Source organism: Typopeltis vanoorti, chromosome 15, assembly GCF_054136105.1.
Source record: "Typopeltis vanoorti isolate ZY-2024b chromosome 15, IOZ_Tvanoo_1.0, whole genome shotgun sequence".
NCBI lineage: Eukaryota > Metazoa > Arthropoda > Arachnida > Uropygi > Thelyphonidae > Typopeltis > Typopeltis vanoorti.
This window is the reverse complement of record NC_143563.1, coordinates 54301224-54328365: the sequence shown is the minus strand read 5'-3', so window position 1 is coordinate 54328365 and position 27142 is coordinate 54301224. Positions and strand designations below refer to the sequence as shown.

General features: G+C 37.1%; 1 protein-coding gene across 3 annotated transcripts in view; it reads right to left on the bottom strand.

Moving 5' to 3' along the window:
* Positions 1-27142, bottom strand: part of Sec6 (Exocyst complex component Sec6) — a 478173-nt gene that overhangs the window by 327437 nt on the left and 123594 nt on the right. For all 3 annotated transcript variants that reach the window (XM_090405049.1, XM_090405048.1, XM_090405050.1), the window contains exon 7: positions 8227-8489. In XM_090405049.1, coding sequence (XP_090261175.1) covers positions 8227-8489 — 263 coding nt within the window. The remainder of the gene's footprint in view (positions 1-8226; positions 8490-27142) is intronic.

Sequence of the window (27142 nt, the reverse complement as noted above, 5' to 3'; positions counted from 1 at the left end):
ATTACCAGAACAGATCTGAGTTGCAAGAGTGGGCTATATGCAGTTTTCATGTATAAGATCTAATTAAAAAGTTTCAATAAACCAGAATCATTACTTCTGAAATATTTGTAAAATAAGAAATACACACCTTTATCTCTTATCAGGGTATGTATACCCTGATAAGAGATAAAGGTGTGAACACTACTATAGCAGTGTTCACCAACATTTTTGTCTTAAGGACACATACACACAAATATGGTCTCCCGATAAAGTAAATTATTATTAGTTTACTATCAATGATCATATCTTTCAAATTAATACGTGATATGTCAGATCTCCAACATCAGATTATACATTTCATCTTCTAAAGCATTACCAAATGCATTAATCTCCCTGACATAGTTTTCTCTAGGTCTTTTTAAATGCTTTGACAGCCTTTTGTCACCAATTTTAAGTGACCATGCTACCTCAGATTAGATGGGCATTCCCATTCCTAAATGTTAATGATGTCAGGTTCCATCCTAATATCTTCATTTTAATAGGATTCTGCCATTTGTGCCATATGGTTGCTTCCTGATTGGTTGAGTGGTTAAATGAACAGAACATAAATAATTACACATAAGTTTAATCTATTCCATATTTCACCTCAGTCACTGAGACATTGTCAGGGAAACAATATTAAAATTGTAAAAACACAAACAAAAATGCACAAAAGAATAAGTGAAAAAAAAATTAGACTTCAAGTCTAAAGGGTATCCTATGAGGGACATCCTCCACAGGTGCTGCAGCTAGTCTTAGATGTTGGGTGAGAGGCCTAAGAATTAAAGTTTCCCAAATCTTGGGAAGTTTAACACAACCATATTTATTGAGATTTGGTTGTTTTTAAATCTGCTGCTGATTCTAAAAAAAAAACCCTCACATTTGCATCTGCTGTGGTAAAGCATAGTAGTTTTTTTTTTTTTTTCCATCTAATTTTGTGCAAGGTGCCAAGGCATAGTCAGCTAGACCTGACTGACCATACTTATGGCAGTAGATGAATTTCTTGTATTCTTCTTCTCCCTCTTTAAGTTAGCCAAATAGTCAGCTAAATTCTTAACCCCACTTATTGGTCATTCTTTAATTCAAAATTTAGTTTTAAAAAATAAACATTATGGTGAGCTTTGATGAAACCTCTCTCTTTTTTTTTTTTTATCACTAACCCTCTTTTTGATACTTCAAATTTATTGAAAAATGCACTCCTCCCCAATATTACTGATATTTTTAATTTTACCATCCATTCTGGCTACTTCGCTTGGAAAGATACCATTTATAAACAGACTAAGGGTACAGTAATGGGCTCTTCCCTCTCTCATCCTCTAGCCAATTTCTGTATGAAGCATTTGGAAAAACATGGTTTTAATAATGCTATTCTCAAACCTTCTATCTGCATTAGACTCCTCAACCTATTCACTATAAAAAGAACACATCCTGCCTTTTCTTGATACTCTAATCACACATCTTCCCAACAGTTTATAGAAAATCTATCCACACAGCTAGGTAGATACACAAACTTTTCCATCCTCCCCATGCTCAGCAATATGGTGTTATCAAAAATCCTTGTCAACAGAGCCTCTAATCTGTTCTACCCAGATTCTAAAAAGATCAACAAATTAACTTTTCCTCCCATCTCTTTACATCCTTCTCAATATACAGACTATAGTAATGTCATCATTGTTCCTTATATTCAGGGTTCCTTAGAAAAACTAGCTAGAACTCTAAATAAATACAATCTCTGCATTATATTCAAACCTCATCTGAAGATGTGTGCCCTTCTCCACTCTTCCCAAGGATCCTCTACCTTCTCTCTCTCTCTGTTCCAGGTGTTAACAAAGTTCCTTGTTCTAGCAACTTATATAATGGCCAAAGTGGGAGATCTGCTAGCAACCTAGAAGAATATAAAAAATACATGTGCCAACATAAGTATGGTCAAGTCAGGTCTAGCTGACCATGCCTTGGATACCTTGCACAAGATCAAATGAAACAAAACAAACAAAAAAAAAACCTGCTATGCTTCATCACAACAAATACAAACATGACTTTTTTTTAGAATCAACAGCAGCAGATTTAAAAAGCCAACCAAATCTCAATAAATATGGTTTGTGTTAAACTTCCCAAGATTTGGGAAACTAATCCTTGGGCCTCTTGCCCAACCACTAAAGCTAGCCAACAGAACCCAATAGAGGGGTGTGGGTGTCCCTCACAGGACTTTAGGCTTTCAATCTAATTTTTTTTCATTTATTGTTTTCTGTTGTGTTTTTACAATTTTAATGTTTCCCTGACAACATCTCACTGACTGAGATGAAATATAGCATTCTTCTATTTAATTATTGATATCTGCTGCATTTATTCCAGCACATGGAATGAATTTTATGCAAATAAAATTTTTGCCTAAGCATCAAAGACACATTTTTAGTATGAATTCAGAAATAAACAAGATACATGCAACATAAAAGAGGTAGCATCCCAGCCATGTATGAATAAAGAAAGCAGAATGGTTAAAACTGCTCAAAAGTCCTAACATTATTTATACAGTGGATTCCATAAATTAAGGAACAAAGATAAAAATTGCAATAGCTGGGAGGGGAGGGGAGAGGAGACACATGAAAGTTAGGTATGTTATGTAAAAAGTGATGTCGAGACTGGTCTTACTGTATACAAATGAGTGCTCTGTCAGTGGTATATGAAAATGATGAACAACAGAATAAAACATGTGTTTTTGAGTGGTTTTCCATTTCGTATGTAGAGTGAGATCAAGATATTTTATATTAGCAACATTCTTGGATATGGCTGTGAGACATCATTTAACCAATGAGTTCAGATGGTGAGTTATCGTATGACAAGAGCCATCCAAAGTTAGGCAGAGGTAGCCTTATGATTACATGCGAGATGTTCCACGGTTCACAGACATGGAACCAATCCAGTAGTCAGAAATAGCATAGATACTGAAGGAAGGCAATGGGCTAATAATGCAGTGGGTGACCGACAGCTCTGATTATCTGCTCGGCAAGACAGGAGTGCTATCCAGAATCAGCTACAATCTGACCTCCCATCTGCTACAGGAACATTTATATCTGATTCCAATGGGCACAAAAAGCCTTCATGAAGGTGATCTGCATGCTAGGTAACCAGTAGTCTATTTGTCCCTATCTCCATGTCACAAGAGAGAATGTTTGAAGCAATATCAGGCATGCTCCGATCTAGGGAGAAAGAGGGAAATGTTATTATCCCTCTGATATCTGTGAAAGGGACACTTATGGTGGAGGTAGTGTGATAGTTTGGAAGGTATCTCGTTGGGTAGATACAATAACCAGTATATATCGCCTAGCTGAACTATGAATGTTGCAACTTACAGAGATGAGGTCCTGGATCCCTATGTTCAATCACATGCAATAAGGGAGACATTTGTCCTACAAGACTATTATGCTAGTCCTCATTGAGCAAAGCTTGTTGACGAATATCTTCAAGAAGAAACTATTGCACATATCTCCTGACCTTAATCCTATTGAGCATGTCTGGAATGCTCTATATATAATATACACTCGTGAGCAGTTGAATTAGAGATACCTGTCTAGTATCAGGTAGCACCCCCTTTCACCTTGATGACGGCAGCGATGCGAAGCGGCATGGACTCCACAAGGCACTGGAAGCATTGGGGAGCCAAACTGATCCATGACCGCCGCACAGCCTCTCACAATGCACGGATATTGGTCAGAGCAGGGTCCAGGGTGCGTATATCTCTCTCGACAGCATCCCAGATGTGTTCAAATACAATTGAAGTCAGGGGACCTCGGGGGGGCCAGCCAAGCATCCCCATGTCCGTCCACCCACTCGGCCACAATTCGGGAGCGGTGGGCTGGTGCATTGTCATGCTGTAGGCGCTGAAATGGGTGCACATGATCTGACAGCAGGTCTCTATGTTGTTCGCCAGTAAGGGACAATGATAGATGTACTGGGGGGGGAGCATTTCATGCGACGTAAACAGTCCCCATACGAAGATACCACCACTACCGGCCCGAACTGTACCCTGCTGGCATGAGGGATCCATCGCTTCATGTGCTTGCCGACGCACTCGTACCCTGCCATCGGCGTGTACCAACGTGTACCTCGATTCATCAGTCCAGGCAACCTTTTTCCATGCATCGAGGGTCCAATGGCGGTGTTCCTGCACCCATGCTAATTGTTGTGCCTTGTGACGTGCAGTGAGCAGAGATACCCTGGTCGGGATGTGGCTTCTGTACCCCATAGTGAGGAGATGGTTCTAGATGGTGTGGCTGCTCACACGTCGTTGTTGTCCAGCATTGAATTGGCGAGTGATCTGCAGCACTGTAGCCCATCTATCCACTGTTACCATCCGAGTTAGCCGATGGCATCCCCTGTCATTGACACGTTGTACACCATGGCAGTTTTCCCTGGTGGCTGTGGTTTTACCTGATTCCATGAACTCATGGTACACTCTTGACACAGTGGCCCATAAAAAGCTCAGTGCCTGCACGACTTCGGAGATGGAGTGCCCCATACGTCTGGCTCCGACTATCTGGCCACAATTGAATTTGCTGAGATCTCGAGTCTTCCTCATTCTGTGCTCGACTATTACTCAGACAGTCAGTACAAGGTCTGACGACATCCCCATCACGTGGCACTATTCCATTTGCCAGGGCAACCACAGCTCCATTTTGCCAACACGGCAAGTATCTCTAATTCAACTGCTCATGAGTGTATACTTCACCCCTTTGGCCTACATGGGATCTATCATATTCTTTGCACCTGTAAATTTATTATACTTCAGCCAAAAAGCAGATCTGTGGCAGTTCATGGAGATAAACAGTCATATATATGCTGTGGCCCTAAATAAAAGCTGTTAAAAGCTGATATATGTTAAATATTTTTTTTAACATATATCATTTAGGACTTTAGAACAGTTTGGACTACGTCACTCTACTCTTCATGTGTGGCTGACATATTCTCATTGTTGTGTCTTTGTTATGTTACTGGTGTTTTTTAAATTCATTTGGAATTTTGAGTTTATTTTGAATTTACACTAAAGATACCCTTCAATTTGCATCAATCCTATAAACCCTTTAAGCAACTTAAATGTTTCTATTATATCCTCGATTTTTTGCCTGTCAACCAACTTATGCAACCCATGAACTCTCAATCTATCCTTGGGGAGTATTTCCATAGGCCACTCTCAGCATCTTGGTCACGTGCCTCTGGAAACACTCTCCACTTCCTCATTCCCAAGAAACCCAGATGACTAGACCTGAGCTCTGTAATCCAGATGTGAATGTGAAGATTTGTTTCCTTCTTGTTTCTTTCAGAAAGTGAACTTGAAAAATTTTTCAGTTTGCTAGTTCATGAAGATGTTTCCATATATGCATAAAACTGTACATTCAATATAATATATACAATGTGCATGTATCTGTGTTTTTCACATTAAGTGCATATTGTAATATAAGCAGTTGCATGTAGCCTGAAGTTAGCTGCATTTTTTCTTGAATCAAGCACAACGAATACATAAGATAAAACATTTTAAACTTTATATACACAGGTGTCCAAAAACCTAAGGATGAATACTATTTCCGAAGATTACAACTGCAAATTCAGATGAATCAACTTGTGAACAATTTGTAAAACTGACAATTTTGAATAGAAAGCAGATACACATTCAACTTTCTGAATCATGCAAGGGATCACATGGTAGCACTCGACAGGATAAAAGACAAAAAGCAGCACTGAGCAAATTGTATTTCGAGGAAGCCATTTTCGTGAAGGAATAGAGTTGAAAAATTGATTTCACATAAGAATTATTGGAAAGCTTGCAGAAGGCTGCAGAAATACTAATACTGCCAGTAATATACATAGTGTTGTATCCAGGCTCTGTGCAGTGTTTCATACCACTGGAATGTGTACTAGATGTTTGCTAAGAAGTTGTCCTCAATCTACTATGGAGCATGAAGAGAGATTTTTGTTATAACAGCAAAATGTAATTGATGCACCATGGCAGGTCAGCTTTCAAATCTACTCCATTCAAACACAGTTATGCATATATCTCAACAAACTGTGCAAGACATCTGCAACAAGTAGGACTATACACCAAAAGGCCTATAGTCTGTGTCCATTTATCCACAGCTCATTGTAGAGCACATTTTCAGTGGTGCTTTATCCATAAAAATTGGAGAAGAAAGGCATCAGTGGGCTAATGTACTCTTTACAGATGAGAGTCGTTTTAGTCTTTCTTCTAGACAACACTTGATCTGGTATGAAAGTGGTACTATCACGAGAATGTTCTTGAAAGGGATAGACACTAATGCTGGGATCATGATGTGAGAAGGCATTATGCTTAATGGATACAGTGAGCTACAAGTGGTGGAAAAAAAGGGACTATGACTGGTGAACGATACTGCAACAAAGCTCTTCAACATCATGTTTGATTGTTCCGTGGTATACTGCAGATGAAGAATTTATTTTTATGGATGACAATGCCACACAATATCATACACAAGCAGTGGGGATACTTTTAGAGGTCGAGGATATTAATCAAATCAAGTAGCCAGCACACTTCAAAGATCTCAAGCAGCAATAGGGAGATGCATTTGCTGCTTGAAATTCCCTTCCAGAAAACAAACAAGGCCTTATTCCTTACTCTGAAGGAGGAGTGGACCAGTTTATTATTATTATGTGACACCTCCAGGGAGTCCAAAGACTCATTGAGGGAAAGTGTGCCAACAGCATTGAACAATTGATCCTGTTCCAACTACTAACCATGTTCAAATTTGCTTAACTTTTTTGCATGAGCCATTAGTAGCAGAGGCTCTACCAATCGACCAACCTTTGCTAGCAAAGGTTGGTCAATTTGCTTTGTTTGCTTCAAGAACTTCTGAATCATTTGGCACTAAGCATGGTGCGATGTTGTGAGAGCTGCATTGCACTTTGCAGTGGTCATATGCCATATTGAAATGTCTTACCACATAGTTTTCTGTAAGCATTGTATGTTAATTCCTTAATTACATCCTTCGGATATTTGTAACTTTTGCCAAAAATGTATCACAATTTATAACTTTTTTTTTTTTTTTGTAATATAATTTATTAGTATGCTGGCAATAAATTTATGTCCACATTTCGCTGAATTCATGAACATTTTTTCATATACAAGTAAAAATGTTAGTCAGGCCACAAGGCCTATAGCAAATAAAGCCATATTTGTCATCTGGGTCAAGAACAAAGAAATCAGCTGATATTCTTCTTCTTTAAGAGCTGGATGTTGCAGTCCTTAGGGAAAAACTTCATGGAGAAGGCTGTGAGTTTGCAGTTCAACTACAAAAGGATGGATGTTGGGCAGCTGATGCTCGTGTTCCTGTAGTTTTAACAGAAATGGGAGCATAATGGATGCTAGTTCTGCTGATGAATGACCATGGAAATAACTATCAAAGAGACACAATGCAGAAACTGTCTTAGAGACAGAAGCTGAAGAGTCTGTGAGAGAGAGAGAGATCATCAATCATCCAAACTGAACTGCATTTATTTTTGTGATGTCACAAAACAGGACTTAACTCCTTAACTCTTAAAAAATATGTCACTGTCATCAAGAATTTGGCCAGTAAGACGTCACAAAATGAAACAGCAAAATATCACAATCACAACTGTGACAAAACTTACACTGTAATTAGTGTAAAGTACACACACACACACACACACACACACACACATAGTACTGTTCAAACAAAGATGAAGGACAGGTAAAGTCAAAACTACACATCCTTAATTCATTTTCCCTAAGAGAATAAAATAAATGCAGGCAAAAGTATATAATTTCTACAACTAATGTAATAAAAATAATTTGAGTATTTCCTCCCCACCCCCCCCTTTTTTTTTTTTGAGAAGTAACAGCACTCATAGTAACTACAAAACATGTTGCCAAATACACTATCGGTAGTTGCACCATATAATGTAGTCCAACTAAGTCTACAACAATGACAAACATTTTAAAATCTTTCTAGTAAGAGCATAATGTTATGAATTACACCAAACAGAAACAAACATATGTGCTTGAATATTATCTTAAATTAGCAAGCAATGTTTTTATGAGAAGCTTGTAAATATACCTCAGGGAAATAAGATATATCTATACTAATTTTCAATTACAAAATGATAAAGCCAATAAATTTTTGTAGTAATTTAAATTTGTAATGTGTCAGTTTATTAGAATACCTTTCTAGAACAGCTTTTCTAAGAACATCAAATGCCTTTTTTTTCCATTCCTTTGGTCTTCCTGGTGGTAAAAATCCTGTTTTGGATTGCTTTTCTAAGGCAACAGAGTCAGCATGTTCCTCCCTTTCAATAATCCGGAGGGCTGTAACAATAACTTGGGGTTCTTTACGAACAGAATTTAATGTACGAGTTAGAACTAGCCACAATTGTTTACCCAGCACTTCAGAAAGTTTTTCCACTTCTAAAAAATAATGCTTCAGCATCTATATTGAATAAACAAATATGTACATATACATAGAATGAAAATAAAGTCCTTATTGAAGCAGATCTTGAGAATGAACAATTGAGTTCTAACAGTTATAAGAAGCCAGAACAAATTAATAAACAAGCAGTTACCCTGATGTGACGGAAAAAAAAAAAATAAATAAATAAAAAAAAAAATAAAAAAACTGTTGTTGCAGTCATAAAATTTTCCTGAAAAAATGTAAACATTTTTCGAGGAAGCTTCAAGGCTATCGTTTATTTAATTACAAAAAAATAGCAGGTTTTATCACTTTCAGACGAGAGTGGTGGCATGATCAATGACAATTCTAATGAACAAAAGCACAACATGAGAGACGGGTCATTAATCAACCTAATACTCTCTCTTCTATATTGAATGAGTGGGAACTTGCCACCCCACACAGTATACCTTCATACAGGGCATACGGAATGCCTCTCTAGTGATGACATAATTAGAGCCGCAAGGAGGTGGTGTGCAGGTGAAGTTCTTTTAACTTTGCTTGCACAGCAATTGTTGGGAACCTTCTTGTCTGACTCTAATGATGATGGACTCATTGAATTGTGTTGGATTGGTGGCCTCAATGGGATTAACCCAATGATTCTACCAATGATGTTGCAAGAGTGGTCTTCCTTAGGTTATAGAGCAGCGGCTAGAGTATGCATGACAGGTGTTAGGATAGGATAGGGAAGGTAATTCAGATATGAAAGACTAATCCTGGAATCTGTTTCAGCCTTAAGGAATTTAACAGACCTCAATTACATTTCATTTTATAAAACTGTCTCAAATCTGGGAAGCACCCATTCTGAAAGCTTCAGCCTAACTGCCAAGAATACTTATCCCAGATCATGAGGGGACACTATTTAGGATTTGGAACTTACCTTTATTGTTTCGTCTTAGGCGATAATTACCATACGTAGTGCCTGTGTGCATACATCAATTTGTTCATTGTTCCCTTATGGTGGCTATTTGAATTTGCTGAAATATTAGAAACTGGAGCCTCCATAGCTCAGTCAGTATAGATGAAGCCCTTTGGATGGAAAGATCCGGGCTCGATTCCCATCAGTGAAGTGAGGAACCTTTATCTGGCCTCTTTCGACCAAAGGTGAGTTAGCCAGTCTCAGATGGAGGTAGGGTTTTTTTTTCACCTGGAAACTCAGGTTTTTCGTCCCCCAGAACAGGCAAACCGGCCCGTGAACAATACACATCTACAGACACAGGACACACCGGGAGGCATAGGGCTAACCACCTTATCCTCGAGATATGGTCAAGGTTAAATGAACAGAAATCCTCGCCACCTCAGGGTAAAAGAGGAGGAAAGGAAGAAGAAGAAATATTAGAAATATCAATTAAGTTTTTTCTAATTAATATATAGTATCCATTGTTAATTTCCTTGAGAGTGGTATTCAATGACTGGATGGATGTGTGACTTATACAGTTAATAGTTCAGAGATAAAGTAATACCTCAAGCAAAGGAGAAAATCTAATTTCTTGGATACTTGAGGGGCAATATTTATAATATCTTTATGCCATGAAAGATTGGGGTTTACACTTATCCTAAGAACAGAAGTCTCCACTTTTCTTTTTTATTTTTTTCTGGAAGGAAAAGAAAAGGAGATTGAGTTTTATGAGCACTGAGATTAAAAAGATCAGTCTCCCCAAATGAAAAATGGTTTACAGATAACAGTTTAGAAAAGTGACTTTCTGGTAGTTTCTCCTTTTCAACTAAAATTCTTATTCTCAGGGCCATCTATATGGTGTTTCATTTTGTATAGATGAAGCCCTTTGGATGGAAAGATATGCTACATGCTTGAAATGTAAGATTAGATTTTCAGACATTTAAATGACTACGACTAAGATATCCTTTCAGCATTTTATTATCAAAGTGTGTGTATGTGTGTGTGTGTACATACACATTAAAATTTATGAGTCAATTTTCTAACATTAGTTATAAAAATTAAAAATTATTAATCCAATCAGTAATCAAACATACACAGTCAATAGTAAATTTGACCAATCTTGTTAAATGCTTTCTAAAGCAATTAATGAGCAATGTGAACTGATGTAGGTTTCTTTCCTAAGGGAAATATTATTCTGGACCACCACGGAGTCATAAGATTCATCGCAGGAGGCCCATGCTAGACAACACAAAATCTATCATCCACTCCTTATATCCATTTAACATCTGCACATTCACCACTATCAAGCCATGAATTACATGGTCCAACCATCCTCTATGAAAAAATTGACTTCTCACTCTCTTACTCACCACTTCCTTTTGCAAGTTCCAGGAATGGCTTCTTATCCTCGTTCCACTATATGAAAAATCTATCGTGTCAATTCTATAAATACCTCTCAACAGTTAACATTTAAATATCTCAATCATGTCAACTCTTCATCTTATATCCACCAAACTCTGTAGCTTACATGCCCTCAGTCTATCCTCATAACATCATTTTGTTATCCATGTCTATACCCTCTCTCCAAAGTTAATTTATCTCTTCAAATACCTGTGACCAGATTTGGGCATAATAAGCTAGAGGGCCTTATACAATGGAATCACCACTTTTATCTCTACTGAACAAAGTCCTTAGTATTGTAGTAATCCCCTAGGATTGCTATCTTACCAATATGTGACCTAAAGTTCAAATTTTTATCAACAATCACTACAAGATCCCTTGTCTCATCCACTTCTTCTAATGGAGACCCACCATTAGAGTATGCAACCTCCCATCCAAGGATTCCAAATTTCAAGACCTTGCATTAAGCTGCATTAAATTGATGTCCCCATTTATCAGCATGAAATAGAATCGAAAAACATAGAATAGAAATACCATAAGCAAATTTTCTTGTGCTCATCTACACATAAAAAATGACAATCCATACTTGTACATTCAGCTTCCTTACTTCATTTATATTCAGTCTCTGTTAAAGTAGGAATTCAAATATATTAATGATTTATTTCATAATCTCTTTAAATTTCTAGTGATGAACACTAACAACATAATTTTGGAATATTCCAGTTTTTATTATTATGAAGATGTCAGGTGCACAAATGACCTTGTATGGTTTCCCTTTCCATCATAGTTCACAATACATTTACTACTAAAAGTAAATGAACTTATCCACAGGAACTTTCAATAATAATGATAAACCACACAGAATATGTTAAATCTGGAATGAAAGGCTTAATTTGATCTAATCCCCTTAAGCATTTTATTCGGGATTTAACTGGGATGCAAAGTTTCCCAGGGGTGCTTAAGGGTCCAAGCTGTATAACTGAGAGAAGACCTCCACATAGCCTTTAAAGGAATGCAGAGAACCGACCTGGGCTTCTGACCTAATGTCCAATCCTCACCTTCTCATTGTGCACCCTGTTGGGTATCTACCTGGATAATTAACGAACGAGGATGGGCTGGCAATTTGGGATTTAGCCGACCAAATTGTATTCTTATTGGCTTAAACCAATATAGAAAATGATGGTACAACATGACAAAATTTTATGCTGGCTGCGGCGTCGCCCGGTTAAACAAGGCTCCCCCCCCCCCCGTTGTTTTTGTCAGGGAACCAGGGCAAACAGTGAAAAGTCAGCAACTGGAACAAATCTGAAAGCATCCACCAACTCAACATCACCAGAGTTCAAGATCGGTACTATCAACATAAGAAGCCTGAATGGCAAAGAAATGGAGCTAGCTGAGGAATTAGATAAGTACCAGATCGACATATTAAGGGTGACTGAAACAAAAAAGACCAAAACTGGTGAGATCTTTCTGAACAATAAATACAAAATGTTATATTCAAGAAATAACAATCAAGGAGAAGAAGGAGTAGCCATAGTATTCAACACAAAATACGAGGCTAATCTTCTTGAATGGCGGGCAGTTTCAAGTAGATTGATGTGGGCAAATATCAGAATGGAGAACTGGACAATGAGACTTTGTGTCTATGGTCCCACAGAAGGTTCTAATAAGGTAGAAGTGGAGGAATTTTTTGAGGCTTTAGAGAAAGCAACTGACACAATGAAAAATTGGTCCTTGTTGTGGATCTAAATAGCAGAGTAGGAAATGACTCTCAGACATACAAAAATTTTTTGGGAAAATTTAGAGAAAAGTGTAAAGCCAATAATAATGGCAAATACCTGTTGAATTTCTGCTCAGGACATGGACTGGTTATTACTAACACCATGTTCCAACATAAAAATGTGCACAAATTCACATGGAGAGAAGAGGCAAGGAATAAGAAAAATCTCATTGACTATGTTATTGTTGATAGTCATGTTTTCTCCCTGGTGCAGGACACCAGAGTGTACAGAGGATTTGAAATTGGAAGAGATCACTATTTAGTCTTGAGCAGGATAAAATTGAATTTTGTATTGAAAAGAATAACATGTAAGAAAGTTTTAAAGTGAATAAAAGTTGAGCAGCTCTCAGATGTGAACTGTAGACTAAAATACACAAAGATTATAGAAGAAAAAATGAAAGAGTTTGAGAAACCAAATCTTGGAGATTCAGTGGCATGCCTTGAAGAAAACCCTGATTGATTCAGCCAGAGAGGCATGTGGTGAGGTTGTCTGCAAGGATAGAAAAATCAGAACTCTATGGTGGACACAGGAAGTCAAAATGGCAGTGAAGGAAAAGAAGAAAGCATATCAAAAGTTCCTGGAAAATAAGTCAGCTTGTGCTCTTAGAGAATACAGAGACAAATGTAAGAAAGCTAAACTAGCTAAACAAAAGTCATAGGAGGACTTTGGCAAGAACATAGAAAATAAATATCAAGAAGGTGGTAAGATATTCTGGAGGTTGTTGAAGAAGCTTAGAAATGGAGGAAAGAGTGCTGTAAAAGGAGTTAGAGATGATAAAGGTTACATGAAAACAGGAGAAAAAGATATCCTTGAAGTATGGAGTAATTAGTTTGAAAAATTGCTAAATGAAACAAGAAGTGATAGTACAGTGGTAAAAAACACACAACAGGCATACAGTCAGAAATACATATCCATACTTGAAATAGAAGAAGCCATCAAAGGCTTGAAATGTGGAAAGGCAGCAGGAGTATAAGATATTCGACCAGAAATGCTGAAGTATGGTGGTATAAAAGTCTTACAGTGGCTGCACTGCATAGTTCAGAAAGCCTGGACAGAGGGATGAATTCCCGATGATTGGAGTAGAGCTCTAATAGTACCCATATATAAATAGGGAAATAAAACTGAATGTGAGAATTACAGAGGTATTTCCCTACTAAGTGTTCCTGGCAAGATCTATGCAAACACACTTGAGAAACGGTTGAGAAGAATTGTGGAAGAAAAGCTTGGTGAAGAAAAAGCTGGATTCAGGCCAAATAGAGGCTGTCAGGATCAGATCTTCACTTTACGACAAATAGTTCAGAAAGCATGGGAATATAACAAAGATCTGTATTTAAGTTTTGTCAATCTGGAAAAGGCATATGACAAGGTGCCGAGAGAGAGAGAGAGAAGCTATTCAAAACACTACAGTTATATGGTGTCAATGGGGTATGATATCAAACAATACTTAGTCTTTATTTGAGTTGTAAGTCAGCAGTTAGAATTGAAGGAAATACAGGAAGGTGGTTTAATGTTAAATCTGGTGTCAGACAAGGATGTACATTATCCCTTCTGTTATTCATTATCTATATGGATCACATAACAAAGGAAAGTGGTGTTAAGTCTGATATCAAAATTGGAGATGTTAATGTCAGCGCTTTGCTTTATGCTGATGATGTTATACTTCTAAATAAATCTGCCACAAGTCTGCAAGAGTCCCTGACTAAATTGAATAACTGTTGTAATAGATATGGTATGAAGGTCAACATTAAAAAGACAAAGACAATGAAAATAGGTAGAATTGTTGAAAATGTCAACTGTGTTGTGAACGGGGAACCTGTGTAACGAGTAAAACATTTCAGCTGCTTAGGCACGATTTTTAGCGAAGATGGTAAATTAAATATGGAAAGAGACAACAGAATCAACAAAGCTGGTAGGAAGTCAATTGAATAAATTCATATGGAATAAGAGAGAAATTAGTCGAAACATTAAATTAGCTGTATACAAGACAGTGTTCAAACCAGTTTTAACTTATGGATCTGAGAGCTGAATCAGAAGTAAAACACTTGACTAAAGACTAGAGACTGCAGATATGAGAGTCCTGAGAAAGATTATAGGCGTGAACAGATGGCATCAATGGCAATATCATATTAAAAACGAGGATATTAGGAAAGAACTTGACATTGTCGGCATCCAGGAATGCATTAGCATTGCTAAGCTCAGGTGGTATGGTCACTTAAACAGAATGGGCGAGGAAAGTTTAGCAAAACAAGTGTTCTCTGCCAGGTTGGCAGGAAAACGACCCAGAGGAAGACCAAGATATAAGTGGATTGATACGGTACAATGTGCCTTAGACGATAGAAATAATAGATCTGATAATGATGATATTGGCGTCTTGACAAGTGACAGACTGATTTGGAGGAAAATTGTAGATAAGAAGTTAGTAATGATGTAAATTTTTCATGTAGTACTATCATATCCTGTACACCCCTTGAGGGTACATGTCAGGAATTTGATGATGATGAATAATTTTATATTAAAAAAAAAAAAAAAGATTTTTTAACTGGCTTAAAGTTTGCTGGATTTCCAAGCACAAAGCAGCATGTTATGGTTTAGATGTGGCAATGAATAAGTGAAACAATTCAAATTGTAACAGACAAAAAATCTAAAGTCCTAATTTGGCATCATCTAATGTAAAAAAAAAGTAGTATTACAGCTATGTAGGAGTTGATCTTAAGATAACAATCTCCCAAATTTTTGGCAAATTAATGCAACCATACTTGTTCAGGTTAGGAGAATTCTTCAGAGCCATGGCTGACTAATAAAAATAATCTTCCTAATCTCTAATGACTTCTAAATAGCACACTGGTTTTCTTCCTCCATCTAATTTGTGTGCAAGGGCATCCAAAGCATGGTCTACCAATGGTGTTATTAATACCATTAAACTAAACTATGAATAACATTCAACACCTAAGCTTGTCTATTAGACAGAGAACCAATATCCCTTGCTGGTGTTTATTTCTTTTTTAACTTCCTCTAATGTATCTTCTTCTAACAGCTGTCATCATATCACAATACAGCATATTCCATATTCTCAGCGATCTATGACTACGAGAATGATGTCAGGGCAGTCAGGTATTGCAACAGCAGTTCAGTAATAGCAAACAAGATACATTTGTTGCTGGCACATTATCTCTTTTAGTTGATGTCTGTTTGTTATGGTCTGCAGAAAAATATCCACAAATAATTAAGTTCCAATAATGAAAGGAAGAATGTACATTTTTCTGATTCATCTTGTTGCAGCAATAACGCTTCCACTGATGACTAACTGTAAGGCATGGTTTGGCTTAAGAACCTTGCTAGTCTTCTACTGATAGAGAGCAAAACTACAAGGTTATAGCCATGCTATAGACAAAACATATCAATGTACTAATACATTTAAACTAGAATTTGAGGGAAGGAGGAGGAGGAGGTTATGCTGATGGCACCAACTATAATATTTCATGGATCGACAGTTTCCTTCTTCCACATATAATTACTATGCAATAGTAAATTAATGATATTTTGATATTAAATGGTAAAGAATTATATACATTAATACATGGTTGACAGAAGAATACTGTTAAAGGGATAGAATGAGGGATATAGTATTTTCAAGAAGATATAATAGGATAGGAGATATTCCTGATAGAACAGGTCAACTAATTACTCACAATCACTTAAAACAACATGCGACAGAAGGGACCCAAGGTTTGAAGGTGCATCTATTTATGGTTTCAGATTTTACATAACAAGAACTACCACGCTACTTCTGAATGGAAGAGGAGTGATTGTGCAACCATGACCAGGAAAATGTCCAAAAGAGAGTCACTGATTATGCTCTTCCTAACTCATGGTTAGAAACTGCAGGGAAAGGATGTTCATTAAAAAAAAAAAGTCAAGGGATGTTTGAGTGAAGCAGTTATCTGATCACTTGGATGTTCCTCTTCATGAAATTTTGATACAATCACATCTGGATTACTGAGCAGAGATTTGGTCACCTGGATTTTTTGGGAAATGAGAAAGTGATATATGGTTTAAATGGAGATTTGTGGAATGCTTTCTATGAGGAAGGATTTAAGGTTAGCAGGTTACAATGTTTAGTTGACAGTTTAAAAACAAAAGGAGAGAGAGAGAGAGAGATAAGACTGAAGCATACGAGTTACTAAAGTGGTCTTATGGAATAATGCAGAAATTTTTCAATATATGTTGAACTGGATTTTTTTTTTTTTTGCCTGGAGCATTGTGAATGAGTGAAATCTACTGAAAGAGGGCAATTCCAATGTTATCAGTTAATAAAGTAAGTTTTAATGAAGAGTTTAAAGTAAGATATGATAGGCACTGTGTGAATAATGGTTTTAAAAGACATCCCACAAAGAGTCTTTGCACTCAATGGTTGATGGTCAATATATGTTGCAAAATGTAAGGTTTTAAAATTTTGAAAACAAAGATGGGATGCAGAATTTATGCTTGGTGAGGATATATTGTTGGAGGTGGAAGAAATAAGAGCTCTGGGGGCAATTGTGGATAAGGATCTGAAATTTAGGGGACACATAGCTTCTGGGAATGATGCGGAGGACACTGACGTGTAGAAGTAGGGAGATTCCTGTTCCTTTGTATAAGGCTTTGATTAGGCCACACATGGACTATTGTGCTCAGATTTGGTTACCTAGTTTTCAGAAGGATGAAGAGATGTTGGAAAGGGTCCAAAGGCAATTGCCTAAGGTAGTTTCTGACCTCTGGAATGTCGAGTATGAGGAAAGATTGAGAAGATGCAGAGTCTGGTGGACAGGAGGAAGAGGGGAGATATGATAGAGACCTACAAGTTATTAAGGGTTGTTATAGGATCAATGCTGGAGAGGTTCTACAGAAAATAGTGAACCAGAGGTCATCCCTGGAAACTGTATAAAGAGGGTATGAGTAGGGGAGTGAGAGGCAGGTTTTTTTCATGCAGAGTTGTGAATGATTGGAATGCCTTGCCTGAGAGTGTGGTCTGCAAGGAGTTTGAATGTGTTCAAACTCCTTGCAGACAGGTTTTTTCAAACTGTCTTATGACTTCAAACAACTTATGATGAGCTGTGTATGTGATAAAAGGACCTCCCAGATGAGTCTTTGACTCCATGAGGTCTTGGGGAAATAATAATAATAATAATAATAAAAAATAATAATAAATGAAAATCATCTCCTTACATAACTAGGGAATAAGAAACAACAGACTTGTATAGGAAATTCTGAAAAGAAAGGGTAACAAGCAATAATGCTTGTCATAATGACCAGGAAAATAAATTATTATTATTATTTAGGTAACCTCCATGGAGTCAACAGACTCATCGTGAGGAAGCCCACTCAACCAGCAAATGTGGCTATCATAATGAACTATGAAGTTATTTACACTAGCTGCATTCATAATGCATTCCACTCAAAAGTCTCCATATAAAAAAATCTACTCTTCACCATATCTTTATAAGACATCTAGGGATGGCCACTTGTTCTCCCCATCCTAACAGCCACTGTTTTTATAATTCCTTCTGTATTAATCTGATAAAATTTCTTAACTAACTTGAAGGTCTCTATATCTCCTCTTTTCCTCCTGTCCAGCAATCTCTGTAATCCACATTCCCTTAAATGCTCTTCATAACCAACACTCCAGAGTCCTGATATCACTTTATAGTGTTTCTGCATCACAATGAAAACTAGGTGACCAAATCTGAGCATAACAGTTCATATGTGGTCTGGTCAATGCCTTATATAGAGGCACCACCACCTCCTTATTCCTACATGTCAATGTAGTTTTTATCATAGCGGCAATATGATGTGCAGTCTTTGCAACACTTGCAATGTGCCTTTGAAGCTTCAGTCCACTGTCACTCTAAGATTCTGAATCTCAACCACTTCCTGAAGTACAGTTCCACCAATACAGTATACAGCCTTATATCTCTGCATCTCAAAGTGTAATCTTTACATCTATTAATATTAAAACTGCAGTCCCCACTCATTTGTCCAAGCTAAAAGTTTATTGGGGAAGACCAGACTCTTACCAGGCGCATCCCTTGGGTGGCAGATGAGGGAAGCCCCCAATGGGTTGCTCCGAATAAAGAGCCATGGACCAAAGGGTATGGCAAGCCGGCCACATTAAAATGCCAAAAAACTTCCATGGATTACACGATTACCGGGAATACATCTTGCACTACCGCATACGGGGTAGCTGATGCATCAACATGAGCCTCACATAGTGTTGGTGAGAAATCTTCTATGTGGTCAGCAAAATGTGATAAGTATATAGCTATTGTAAATATCAGATCTGTATACAAAGCAGAAAAACTACAAATTCTACAAAAGAATCTGAAAAGGATAAAGTGGGATATTATAGGAATCTCAGAAACTCACTGGACAGGAGAAGGATGCCTAAACATACCAGAGGGCAAATTATTCTATTCAGAGAGAAGAGACAATGTACATAGAGAAGGAGATGCAATTCTAATAAAACAAAATCTTACTGCAAGTATAACAGATATTAAGCCTATCTCATCCAGAATAATAGGAATTAGATTAAAAGCCAAAGTAAAAGGACTACCCATAAAGGTTATTCAGATTTATGCACCCGACGCAAGTCACAATGAAGAAGACATCGAACTATTCTACAATGATCACGAAAAAAAAAAAGATAATACTTACTCCAGAGAAATCTTATTCATAATCGGAGCTTTCAATGCTAAGATTGGAACTTTCAGAAAAGAGCTAAAAGATGTAATGGGGAAATTTGGAATTGGAACCAAAAATGAAAGCGGAGAAACTATGCTCAATTTCTGCAAAGAAATCAACCTTGTCATCTCAAACACAATGTTTTAAAATAGACTTAGTTTTAAATACACCTGGACCTCATCAGATATAGAAATATGAAATTGTATAGATTATATCCTAATTAGAAATAAATGGAAAACCTCAATCAAAAACATAAGAACACTCAAAAACCTAGAGCTGGATACAGACCATGAACTCCTCTCTTCAACAATACGGATAAAATTCAAAGTCAACTATAAAAGAATAGAATTGATAAACTTCATATGGAAAAGTTAAAAAATAACCAAATAAGATTAGACTACATTAGGAAAATTGAAAAAATAAATAGGACTCAATCAGATGAAACCGAAAACTTTTGGAAAAGAGGAAAAGAAATATTAACTCAGCAAGGGAAACTTTAGGAATTTATAAGAGATCCAATAATAAATGGATAACATCTGAAATTTAGAAAAATGTGAAGAAAAAAGAAAACTATAAACAAAAATAAACAGACATACTTCAGAAGAAAACAAGAAGAAATACAAACAACTCAAAAAATGAAACTGATAAACTCTGTAGACAGGCTAAAGAAAACTGGCTAAACAAAAAAGCAGAAAGATGCAATGAGACATATAAACCATAACTCAAAAACATTACATAACACAAAGAAATTACAAAAAACTTTTCACCACTACCTTTAACAATGATCAACCATCAGGGAGAGGAAACAGGAAATCCAAATGCAATAAAAGCAATATGGATGGAACACTACCAAGAAATCTTTAAGAATGAAAGCAATAACTACCTAATGACAAAGCCCCACACTAACTCAAGACATGACGCCTTAGAGATCCTTCCATCGAAAGTGGAGAATGCTCTAAAGCAAATGAAATCTGACAAAGCACTAGGGATAGACCAAATTCCATCAGAACTCTGGAAAGAAGGAAAGCAAACAACTTTAAAATTCCTTACCACACTTTTCAACAAAATCATTAAAAATCAGGAGAAATACCAGAAGATTGGAGAACAGGATTATCGTACCAATTTACAAGAGAGAGATGATAAGAAAAATTGTAAAAATTACAGACCAATCACATTACTCAGCCATGCTTAAAAAAATATTTACAAGAGTATTACAGAACAGAATAAAGATCACTCGTATTTATGAATTTAGGGACACAAAACACACGTGTTGAAAAGATTATTTTACTGATTAATAATAAAATAATAACTTTACATTTTGACCCCTGTATTGAGGTCATCTTCAGAAGGATACATTCAGAAGTATAAGAACAAGCTACATGCTGTTGCACTCTATACAAGTAAATTACATCTACGTTGTAAACTAATCTTTTTTCTTAGCCTGCCCTCTAGTGAAAAAATAAATAAATAAATAAAATAAAAACTACAATAAACTCTGCTAAAGTCCTCACGTACCAGGATTCTTCTAGAATTATACAGTTTATGTTGTTATATTACGATTATCTTCTGGATTTGTACAGTAGGTTGCTATTGAATGTCCCCTTTCCAAGGGGGGGGGGGGAACTTCACTAGGTCTTCTTGTATTGAGATTTTTCTTCATGGTTGCTATGAAGGTTGTAGATGGGTCCTCCACATTCTTGGAATTGTTAGACCATCATTTTTATTCAGATTCGGATCATGTTTGAGCATTTCACATGCTTCCTTGAATTTCCGCTCGAACCAGGTTTTGGTGCGGTGTAGGGACTTGGTACCTTTCCAGTCAATTCCATGGTATGTTTGGAGTGCTTGGTCAGAAAGGTCAGAAATTTTGTCGGGGGTTTAAAGGTGGTTTTGATGTTGTATTTGTGTAGTGTTCTGTCTATTTTTTCTGAAATGCCTCTAACAATAGCAATAGCATTCTTGAAATCTTTTTTGTTATTAGTGGTATCTTTGTGGAGGATCGTGTGAATGGTTTTTATACTGTATCCATTTTTTTTTATAAGGGTATGTTTGATGGTCTCATATTCATGGTTAAGAGCTTGTTCATTTGAACAAATGGTTTGGGCTCTGTGTTTAAGGGTTATGACCCCTAGTTTTTGTGGTGGGTGGTGATAAGAAGTTTTGTGTATGTACTGGCCTGTGTGTGTAGGTTTGCAGTAAACTGAGAAGGAGAGACAGCCTGAAGGAAGACGTGTGACAAGTGTGTCTAGGAACGGAAGAGTTGTTTTTTTATTTCAATGGTGAATTGGATGCATTTGTGTTGTTTGTTCAGATGGCTAAGGAATGTATCTAGTGCTTGGCGGCCGTGGGGCCAAATGGCGAAAATATCGTCGACGTATCTGAGCCAAATTTTGGGCTTTAGGCACGCTGATTCTAGAGCTCATTGCTCAAAATCTTCCATATAAAAGTTCGCTATTGGGGGGAGAGTGGTGAGCCCATGGCGGTACCCTCTTTTTGAAGGTAAAAATTGTTTTGCCACACGAAATATCCAGAGTGGAGTACGTGGGCAAAGAGGGTTGTGATGTCGTGTGGAAATATGTTCTGTAAGAGTAGGATAGTATCATTGATTGGGATATTGGTGAAAAGGGAAGTTATGTCAAAGCTGACTAATAGATCTTGGTCGTTGAGTGTAGTATTTTTAATTTTGTTTATGAATTATTGTGTATTTTTTATGTAGGAAGGGGAATGACCAACCAATTTCCTTGAGTGTGGCTGCTAATTTTTTGGTTAAGTAGTAATTCGCACTGTCAATTCCTTCCATAATTGGATGTAATGGTGTCTGTTTTGTGTACTTTTGGCAGGCCAAAAATTCTGGGTGCGCGGGCATACTGCGGTATTAATTTGATTATTAGATATGTGAAGAGCCAAAGGCTTCAATTTGATTTGATTCAATTAATTTGATTGTTTCTTCCGGCCATGTGTTAACTGATTTAAGTAGTTCAGTAGTTTTCTTTTTGTTACGTTGCGTGGGGTTGTAATTTACCATTTGGTAGGTGTTGTGGTCCAATACCAAATGGTTCATTTTTTCAATGTAGGTTGTCCGATTTAAAACAACAGTCGCATTCCCTTTATCGGCTTTAGTAATAATAATGTCGTGGTTTTTTTTTTTTTTTTTTTTTAGGGATTTGAGGGCCAGTTTATCCGCTTTGTTTAGGTTGCTGCTTAATTTTTTGGTTGAATTTAGTAAACAGGCAGTTTCCATCTACACTGGTGGGGAGGGATCTTAAACCTCTCTCGATATGATATATCTAGTTTATTTACTGACCTCGGAGCAATGGCGTAATTTAAACCTTTCTCCAATAGCGAGAGTTCACCTTGTGTGAGGTTGTAATCCGATTGGTTGATAACCAGACAGTGGTACAATGGTAGTTGGTTGCTCCTAACTGTGTTGTTGGGTGATTGGCTGCTCCTTCCGTTATGGCATCGTAATTGTCTTGTGCTTTCCTGTAGTTTTAATGCTTGAAACTTTGTTATTAATTGTTCTTTGTTTTTGAGTAATAGGTGCTTGGCCGAGCCTTTAAACTCCCGACAAAATTAAGACACCTACTCAGTTCTTCCAAGGATCCCCTGCCACACTTAGCCCACCCAGGGGTTTACAAAATAGATTGCACATGTAACATACCATACATAAGGGAAACGGTGAACCATCCCAATCAGAAAGGATGAACACAAACGTCACATAAAATACCTCCATTTTGGAAAAACCGGCCTTTCTGACCAGGCACTTCAAATATACCACGGAATTGACTGGAAAGGTACCAAGTCCCTACACTGCACCAAAACCTGGTTCGAGCGGAAATTCAAGGAAGCATGTGAAATGCTCAAACATGATCCGAATCTGAATAAAAATGGTCTAACAATTCCAAGAATGTGGAGGACCCATCTACAACCTTCATAGCAACCACGAAGAAAAATATCAATACAAGAAGATGAAGACCTAGTGAAGTTTTTTTTTTTTTTTTTCCTTGAACATTCAATAGCAACCTGTACTGTACAAATCCAGAAGATAATCGTAATATAACAATATAAACTGTATAATTCCAGAAGAATTCTAGTACGTGAGGACTTTAGCAGAGTTTATTGTAGTTTTTATTTTATTTTTATTTTATTTTATTCTTTTTCACTAGACGGCAGGCTAAGAAAAAAGATTAGTTAACAGCGTAGATGTAATTTACTTGTATAGAGTGCAACAGCATGTAGCTTGTTCTTATACTTCTGAATGTATCCTTCTGAAGATGACCTCAATACAGAGGTCGAAATGTAAAGCTATTATTTTATTATTAATCAGTAAAATAATCTTTTCAACACGTGTGTTTTGTGTCCCTAAATTCATAAATATGAATGCTGATCACCGTGTAACCTTAAAAGAATGAGAATGAAGATCATATGAGATCATTCTTAGTGAAGAACAGGCAGGCTTCAGAAAGAATTGCTCCACATTAGATCAAATCTTCATAATACAAAGTTTAGCAGAATTATACTGGGAACATTACAAAAATATCTATTACTGTTTTATAGATTTTAAACAGGCGTTCGACTCAATAAAAAGAGTAAGTTTATTAAGAATATTAAAACATTTATTTATTTAGCGTAGGCTCACACATGAAAAGTTACATTAATCCTTAATATATACGGGCATAGTGATAGACATATGTACAATAATAAGACATAATACAGTCATAAAAGAGACACTCACGAATAGGCTACAACTGTATGTCTAGGTTGATTATCCAGTCAACTGTACTTGGTGTAGCATGGATGAAGTCTGACAGGTTTCCATTGTATGCATGTTGGACACATTCTGCTGTAATATGATTAATTGTCTGGCAGGGTGATCCACAGTCAAACCTGGGTGAGGCAATCATACCCTATTTGTAAAGGTGGTCTGAACATCTGCCATGATTGGTGCAGATTTGGTTAAGGGTAGACAAGGTTTCCGAGGTAGGTCAAAACCCAAAGGCATCTGTGTTGAGTCCACTAATTCATTGAAGACCCCTGTTGAAGTGTTACACCAGAACTCTTTCCACTTCATGTTGAAACTTGTCTCTGCAAGATTTTTTGCTGTTAAGATTGGAGGGTGCCTTGACTTTAGCCTGTTTATTTCTAGGAGTGGGATGTCTTCGGGGATTGGAAGATTTTGGATTTCCATGATTTTGTTGCATTCATGTAGAAGAAAGTTGGATCTGTAGATGTGGGATGTTGCTTAGCACTGGGAGCCAGTAGATTGGGATTGGTTTTACAGTTCCAGAAATAAGGCACATAGTGGTGTTAAGCTGAGCATCAACCAAATACACATCGGCACTGTTCAGCCATATGGATGAGCAGTATTCAGCTGCAGAATAAACGAAGCCAAGAGCAGTGCAGCGAAGCGTTGTTGCTGAGGCACCCCAAGTTGTTCCACATAGTTTTTGCAGTATATTGTTTCTAGCTTAGATGCTGTTTAATGAGATGTGGTGTAAAAGATAGAGTTCTATCCAGAGTGAAGCCCAGATATTTCGGGAATCTGTTGTATGTTGTAATAGCAGAGTGTGGTTGAAGTAGACCATGAGTTCTTTGTTAACCTGGTTATTGTTCAGGTGGAAGCATGAAACTTCTGTTTTGCTAAGATTTGGGCATAATCTCCAATTGCTGAAGTATTCATCTAGGGCTGCAAGGTTGTTTGTTAGTGTATCTTCCATTGTAGTAAAATTGGTGTGTCTGGTGGCTAGAGCAATGTCATCAACGTAGCAAAACTTCTTGGAGACTATATTAGGCAAATCTGCGATGTATAAGTTAAAAAGCAGGGGAGCCAGAACTGACCCTTGTGGTAATCCATTATCAAGTGTTTTTTTGTTCTCACCCATACCCACTTGGAACAGGCGGTTGCTTAGTGTGTTATCGATTAGTTATAATTGGTTCTGCATGGAGTAACTTGCAGACACTGCGGCATGCCTCCAGACTGTATCATAAGCTGCAGTAGGATCTACAAAAGCTACATCTGTTTTCAGGCATTGTTGGTAGCCTGCCTCTATGTGTGTGGTGAGCGACAGAACTTGATCACAGCGACTTCGTTTATGTCTGAATCAGGCCTGTTCCGCTGGGACTTGTTCTATTATCTTAGGGGCAATTCTATTGAGGATGAGCCTTTCTAGGCGCTTATAACAGGTGCTAACTAGGCCGATTGGGTGAAGCAATCAGGAGGTTCCTAATTGCCTCACTCTTAAACTCTTTCAGAAGTCTACCTGTCTGGAGGATGTCAGAGAAAAAGCAAGCCAACCACTTGGTTGGCTACATCTGTTTTCAGGCATTGTTGGTAGCCTGCCTCTATGTGTGTGGTGAGCGACAGAACTTGATCACAGCGACTTCGTTTATGTCTGAATCAGGCCTGTTCCGCTGGGACTTGTTCTATTATCTTAGGGGCAATTCTATTGAGGATGAGCCTTTCTAGGCGCTTATAACAGGTGCTAACTAGGCCGATTGGGTGAAGCAATCAGGAGGTTCCTAATTGCCTCACTCTTAAACTCTTTCAGAAGTCTACCTGTCTGGAGGATGTCAGAGAAAAAGCAAGCCAACCACTGTCGAGCTTTTTTGTCCTGTCTTCAACAAGAAATCAGGATGAATTCCATCGAAACCTGGAGCCTTGCCTGGTTTCATATAAATAAAACAGAAACAAACTGATGAAGAAATCCTAGACTTCTTAGAAAAATATTATAGTCTCACAGAAGCAATAATTAAATTTGATAATATAACAGCAGATAAAATAAACGTCAGTAAAGGAGTGTGCCTAAGGATGTCCCTTCTCCCCATACCTTTTTAATATCTACATAGAGCATACGGTTAACCAAGTCTTGGAAGGAGAAAAGGGATCAACCTAAATGGTTATAACCTTAACATAAAATATGCAGATAACATTGTAATGATAGCAGACAGAAAAGAAAAATTGGTGAACCTAATAACTAAACAATACAGCTAAAGAACACAGCATGACCATAAATACAGACAAAACAAAAAATCTTGATAATTGGAAAAAATGAAGAAAAAGTAAACTTCTCCTTGAATGGATCAACAATTGAACAGGTAAAACAATTCAACTATTTAGGAACAGTAATAACAGAACACTTAGATACCATGACCACTATTAAACATAGAATATCGACTGCATGGTCATCATTTAATAAGCTAGGAAAAATCTGGAAAAATAATAAAATCTCCAAACCTCTAAAAATAAAATTATATAATGCAATTATAATACCCACTGTGCTATATGCCTCACAAACTTGGAAACTCAAGAAGACAGAGATAAGAAAACTGGAGGTTTTTGAGATGAAATGTTTCAGACAAATAAATAAAACAATAAATTAAACAGAAAAGAAAACAAATGCAACTGTAAGACAAAGACCTAAGCTATACAGACTCATTAACAGAAAAGATCAAAAGAAGACAACTTAAATGGTATGGATATGTTGAGAGAATACCATCAAAAAAGCTACCCAACCTTGTTCTGTATGCAAGATTAAAAAAAAAAAAAAAAAAAGAAAAAAAGGAAGACCAAGAACTAAATGGATAACATCAATAAAGGTCAACTCTGGATTACAAACATATAGACAGGTCACTAGCCAAGCAAGAAATCGAGACTCCTGGAGGTTGTTGTGGAAACATGGAGGACTCACCCCGTCTCCCCGACAGTAAATAAGGAAAAGTTATTCAAATCTTCCTGTAGAAGATTTGAATAAACTTTTGAATAAAAATAAAACATGACACAACTTGCTGGTATCATTCAGAGAGCCAATCTCTGATCCATCAAACCAACATACTATCCA